This window comes from Castanea sativa, chromosome 10 (assembly GCF_040712315.1).
Source record: "Castanea sativa cultivar Marrone di Chiusa Pesio chromosome 10, ASM4071231v1".
Classification (NCBI taxonomy): Eukaryota; Viridiplantae; Streptophyta; class Magnoliopsida; order Fagales; family Fagaceae; genus Castanea; species Castanea sativa.
In genome coordinates, this window is record NC_134022.1 from 15,625,793 (window position 1) to 15,632,024 (window position 6,232).

The window sequence follows — 6,232 nt, forward strand, 5'->3', positions numbered from 1 at the left end:
GTCCTAACTCATCTCTGATGTTTATTTAATGGATCTTCTGTTGCCAAAAAAAAAAAAAAAAAAAAAAAAAAAAAAAAAAAAAAAAAAACAAGAAGAAGAATTATTTTTTCAGACCCTAGCATCCTCAATTGGTGTCACATGACAATTGAATTTTATGACAAGCAGAGCACGAATCCTAAAGCCCTTTCTTTTTTGCCCTTTTATTATTTTTTTTCACAATCAAAATTATGCCTCATGGTTAGGGCAAGCTGAACTTGGGGTGGATCATGGATGAGACAATTAGGACCTTCTTTTAATATTAACTTAGGAAATAGATGAAAGACATTGATTTAGAAAGTACATATTACAAAATTGAAAAGACAAAGCTCTAAGAAAGGAGAGCAAATGACAAATGTTTTGAGTGATTCATTAAAGTATCAAATGTATATGGAGATCTTGAAACACATAAACAAACTCTTGATACTGAACAAACAGTTCGTAGATACTGAAACGTGCTAAATGGTGTAAAATGTGAATGATTTCATTTAGAATACTTAAGAATTTTAGAGTTGTTCAAAGTTAATCACAAGTACTTATCATTTAGCAAATCTCTTTCCCTTTAAGTTATGTTGAAAGTGTTTTTTTTTTTCTTTTTGGTTATAAAAAAGAACAAGTCCAAAGTTCATAACATTTCAACTATAAAACACATGCAAACAATATCATCTAAAATGAAAACTTCTTTCAAGTCAGCTTCGCATCCTAGGTGCTAAGTTCTCTTATGTGGAAGAAATCGTCCTTGAGGCAGACTCTCAGCATCTTCATGAATGTCTATTGTTCGAGGCAGACTCTCAGCATCTTCCTGAATTTCTATTGTTCGCAGAATCTCATCATCCCCATCAATGTGTATTGTTCTCACCCCATTGCCATCAATTTGTATTGCTCTCACCCCATCGCTAAGCAATGAAGGTGAATTATGCTTCCTTACATTATGATCCTCATAATCTTCATCTTCAAAATATCCCTTTTGCTTAAGCTCTTTCACCCTCAAGAATTCGTCATAATGTGCTTTCCTGTGACTATTAAAGCTCATGTCTCGATTAATCTTTACAGAACCTGATAAAAGTTGCAACAGAATGGTGCAAAAGACAATGAGATATATGCTGAATTCAAAAACAGAAACATGAAAATAGTAAATGGGTAGAGAAAAAGCAAAAAAAAAGTCACTTGTATAATACTTCACTCACAATCATTTAGACCTTTCGTAATTAAGATAAATCAAGTACCTTCATCTTGTTCCATGGCATCAGCGTCGTCCTCAGATGATGATGATACAGATCTCTCTAAAGGTGCAGAATGCTTTTGAGTCGAAACCACATTTAAAGCATTTCTTATAGCTTCTGCATGTTCAGCATAACCAACGCTTGCAACAGATTCTGGTATAGGGGATGGTGTATCTATAAGAATCAACCGTTATAATTATATCATTAGCATAATGTTCAACATATTCTCAAAACAGAGCTTTAAAGGAAGAACAAAAATTACCCTACTCCTTACCATCTTCCTCGATCATTTGATGAAATGGTGTCTTGGGTTCAGAAATCTTTTGCCTTACAGGTTTGTTTGCCTCATTTTCAACAAGATTAGCTTCATTCCATCTTACACGTCCCCTAACCATAACAAAATTGATATTAGTGAACATAATTTGTTCTCATGAATAATTTTTTTTTTAAAAAATGAAATCTAACACTAAAAGTTCATGAGTTTTTACATTGCATTCAAAGCCCAACTTTGTGATACGCTCAACCAATAGAAGATCTAATTTAGTTTCTTCAGAGTATACATTTTTTGAAAGGTCTACAGGCTAGCCACTAGTAGCTGAAGGCAACATAGCTCATTACCTACCTTGAGTACCCATGTCATGTCCTTGTCTGTGTTTGTGCTTTATAGACTAATTGTAGGCAAATGCATCCAATAATCTCTCTCTCTCTCTCTCTCTCTCTCTCTTCTTGTTGTATCATGTGTGTGAATAGAATGTGTAATGATGCTAATCCATTTCTACAGTTTTAATAAATGACAGATTCTAATGCTTCCATCTCCATATCTGAAAGTTCATCTTAAGTATCAATATGAATAAAATCAAGAGTTCATGCGCATCCATTAGATGAATATCCATTTTGCAGCCTCCACTCTCTAGGGATGAAGTCAGCAACACTAAAAACTCGTGATCATCTAAGATACTCTCATAATTGATGCACAGTCAAAACTAGTCACACTGCCAATATGGATTCTTTTACAACACAAAGACCATTAAAAAAGAAGAAGACAAATGTATGATTAATGCATTATATATATTGACGTATTGATGGTTTCTTAAAATGCTGCTAACAAATTTTCATATTTCACAGTTTTCACCATTAGTCCCACTTGTATCAGGATAACCAAATAAAAAAAATCACATCTGCTAAACAATAGTCATAATATTTTTCTAAAATATACAACTAAAATAAGCATCATTCCCCTCCAAACCAAATGTATAAATAAATTTTTTTTTTATAAAGTTGATCAGGGATTCAGACATTAAAAGTAAAGGCTTGAATTACTTCATATTTTCATACTGGGTATGATAGTCGCCTTTGATGTCCAAATCACGCAGATAACACGTTGGCTTGACCTGATTGCCCTGAAAAGGAATTAGAGTCAGAGAATTGTTTGTTAGTTTCTTAACACCTATGGTGATCAGCAATGAATGCTTCGTTATAAAACTTTTCCCATATTCTAGATTAGCAACAATTTGGTCACTGAAAGTGAACCTTATGTGCCTTAAAGGCTAATACCCAACAAAGGCAATAAGCCGTGTTAATATAATGCATCACCAAAATGAAAACTTGATATATATATATATATATATATGTGTGTGTGTGTGTGTGTGTGTGTGTGTGTGTGTGTGTGTGAGCGCGCGCGCGCGCGCTGATAAGAAACCAAACTAATATGCAGAGTGAGAGATGTAAAAGATAATAGAAATGCGAATTCAATAACTAATAAATCACAAACCCAATAACTTTTCATATTGTTCTGGGCTGATAAGCAGGCAAGACAAGAAATGCAATTAAAAGTCTAACAGCGTTGTTTATAATATCTGATTCACAACTATTGATAAATAAAGCCATAGATTGAAAAGAAATCAAACCTCTAATATGCAGAATATATTCAAAAGAAAGACGAATGAAGGATTGAGAAATAAGGGAGAATGAAATTCGTACTTTGAAATGAAGAAAAAGATATGCCTTTGTAATAGATAGAAACACGTATCAACAATACATCCTTATCAAGTGGCACTACTGTGATAACTCAATACTTTTGCTTTTCATGGATTCAATGCTTGACGCACTATTTTTATTTTTATTTTGTTAATATTATTATTGTAAAGGTCCCAGGTCCCCCACAGTGTACAACTTTTATTTTTCCCCTTCAAAACTAAATAAGCAAATTTAATAAGTAACATTGGAGGAAAAAAAAAAGTTATCTTGTCCGAAAGCTTCGATATAAGACTGAGTCTGGATAGGAATATGCTTTGGGTGTTAGCAACGTACGTGTGGCACGTCATCGCGTTAGATGATGACCGAACATCTGTCTTTAGCTCTTAGTTTGTTGTTGTCATTGGTTGTCACTTTTATAAATTCTAAAAACTAAAAGGTAAGGGGTTCAACTATGTAGTTACAACTAACAATTCCCTAAAAAAAGATAGTTACAACTTACAACCCCTCTTCGCCTCTCACTATTTATCTATTCAAACTAAAAATAAAAAAAGTTAAAAATATATCAAAATCAGGACAGCCAAATTGTCAAATAGAAAATAACGCTCTTATTTCTTTGGCAAAAATAAAAATAAACTCTACTATAATTTAGGAAGGGCTTCAAATTAAACCTAATAATTTTATAAGTTACAAATCAAACCTTATAAGGATGTTTCAAATTAGACCGTTAGTTTTTTCTTTGATAATTAATTAGACTTAATAGTTTCATAACTTATAAATCAAGGGTAGAATCAGGAATTTTTGTTTAGAGGTTGGGGTTAAACTATCTTGTATTGAGTCACAATCTAAGAAAAACTCAAAGTAGATACATGTCATTGTGTATTATTTTAATCAATGTAATTTTTATTAACACTCAGCAAAATTAAATGACCAATTGAATATCCTAAGGTTATTTCCCCCTTAAGTTTCTCTTATTCCTTTTAATGATCGCAAGTCCGTAGTATTCAAAAAATTAAATATGTGAATATGACAACACTTGACAATATCTACAAGAAGACATAATATAAATATAACAAAATTATTATAAGCCAATATGAAACTATATATAAAAAGGCAAGATGACTTCTAAATCTGGTTGTTGGAGTAGAATAGAAGTCAAAATGAAATTCTGAACAAAGTCTACCAATTGCTTTAATAAATTGAAGGAAATGAAAACCATGAACCATGGGATAAATAAATACATAGAACTGAAAAAAGAAAAGAAAAAAAAGGTGAATGAGAATTTAGTACCTCTGGAGATTTATGTCATTTTTGCTAAGTTTCAAATAAGTTCAAAACTCTTTTAAGGAAAATAGAGGACCTTAATACTGTGAGGTGTTAGTATATAGCACACGGGTGGAAGCTTGAACAAGTGTTAGTACTAGTGGAAGAGCAGTTTGAAAAGGTGGGAATTTTGAGCGACATATTACATATGGAAGCTTGGGAATTGAAAAGGTAAATATATCAAGCTAATGGTATAACATGTCACTATGTCAGGGGGTTCCAATAGTCAAGGCAAAAGACTAATGGTGTAATAGGAAATCAGTGAAAATATTAAAACATGAAAAATAAGTTTTAAACGAAGAGAAGCTTGGACAACTCAAAACAAGTTTCAGGGGCCAGTTCCTTAAAAATAGCCCAAGTTTTCAAATTTAACAATTTTAGACAAATTTTAAACAATTTTGTGGGGGTTATGGCCTCTCACATATCAATATATAGTTTGCCTCTGTTATAGATTAAACTATAAAATTTAAAATTCATTTCAGTTCTCTCTCTCTCTCTCTCTCTCTCTCTCTCTCTCTCTCTCTCTCTCATTTTAGGGTTTATTTTGTTGCATAAAAAAATATATGACAATCTATTTGAAATCTCTCCTAAACTATAAAGTTTAATTTGTAACATAAAGTTTCAAACTTTAATTTGATATCCTATAAATTATATGAAGTGTACTTTTCCTTTTTAATGCATTACTTGTTTACTACTTATAATGCTTTATCTGTTTTGATTGATAATGTTTCTCAACAAATTATGATCATTTAATTGCCAGTCAAATTCTTGAGAATCTACGTCAGTTTTCTTTCCAAGTTATATATATATCAGCCATTTCACTATCGTCTACATTGATGATGTTTTGATCTTCTCCAAATCCATTAGTGAACACTGGAAACATTTGTACTCGTTTCTGGACACTATCAAAAGAAATGGTCTTGTTGTCTCTGCTAAGAAAATCAAACTGTTTCAAACCAAAGTCAGATTTCTCGGATATGATATTTTCGAAGGACAGATCCGTCCTATTGATCGAGCCATTCAATTTGCTGATAAATTTCCTGATGAAATTCTTGATAAAACTCAACTTCAAAGGTTTCTTGGATCCTTAAATTATGTTGCTGATTTTTACAAGAATCTGAGAAAACAATGTAAACCACTTTTTGATCGGTTACAAAGTAATCCTCCTCCTTGGTCTGATATTCATACTTCTCTTGTTAAACAGATCGAATCCCATGTTAAAACTTTGCCCTGTCTTGGTATCCCAACTGTTAATGCCTTCAAAATTATTGAAACTGACGCCTCAGACATTGGTTATGGGGGCATTCTAAAACAAAAAGTTTCACCTGATTCTTCTGAGCAAATTGTTCGCTTCCACTCTGGTGTCTGGAATGCATCACAATTAAACTATAGCACTATCAAGAAAGAAATTTTATCTATAGTACTATGCATTTCAAAATTTCAAAGTGATTTGTTAAATCAAAAATTCTTATTAAGAATTGATTGTAAAATTGCTAAGTATGTTATTAAGATGTTGAGAATATTGCTTCCAAACATATTTTTGCAAGATGGCAAGCTATTTTAAGTGTTTTTGATTTTGATATTGAATATATTAAAGGTTCTCAAAATTCTATTCCTGATTTTCTTACCCTTGAATTCCTGCAGTGCCACAATGGCAAGTAGAGGATCCAAGGATA

General features: G+C 32.1%; 1 protein-coding gene across 5 annotated transcripts; it reads right to left on the reverse strand.

Annotated features, from left to right (window-relative positions):
- Window positions 1-499: 499 nt before the first annotated feature.
- Window positions 500-3,395, reverse strand: LOC142612611 (protein phosphatase inhibitor 2-like). 5 transcript variants are annotated; one of them, XM_075784721.1, is made up of 5 exons: window positions 3,240-3,395; window positions 2,580-2,659; window positions 1,534-1,646; window positions 1,263-1,433; window positions 500-1,092 (listed from the first exon to the last, which is right to left on the reverse strand). In XM_075784721.1, exons 2-5 carry the CDS (start codon window positions 2,582-2,584, stop codon window positions 746-748), a joined length of 636 nt encoding a protein of 211 aa, XP_075640836.1. In that variant the 5' UTR covers window positions 2,585-2,659; window positions 3,240-3,395; the 3' UTR covers window positions 500-745. The 5 variants fall into 5 exon arrangements, with proteins under 5 accessions (XP_075640836.1, XP_075640835.1, XP_075640833.1 ...); XM_075784720.1 differs by having other exon boundaries at window positions 3,167-3,390; XM_075784718.1 differs by lacking the exon at window positions 3,240-3,395 and adding an exon at window positions 3,031-3,087.
- Between the last annotated feature and the right edge of the window lie 2,837 nt (window positions 3,396-6,232).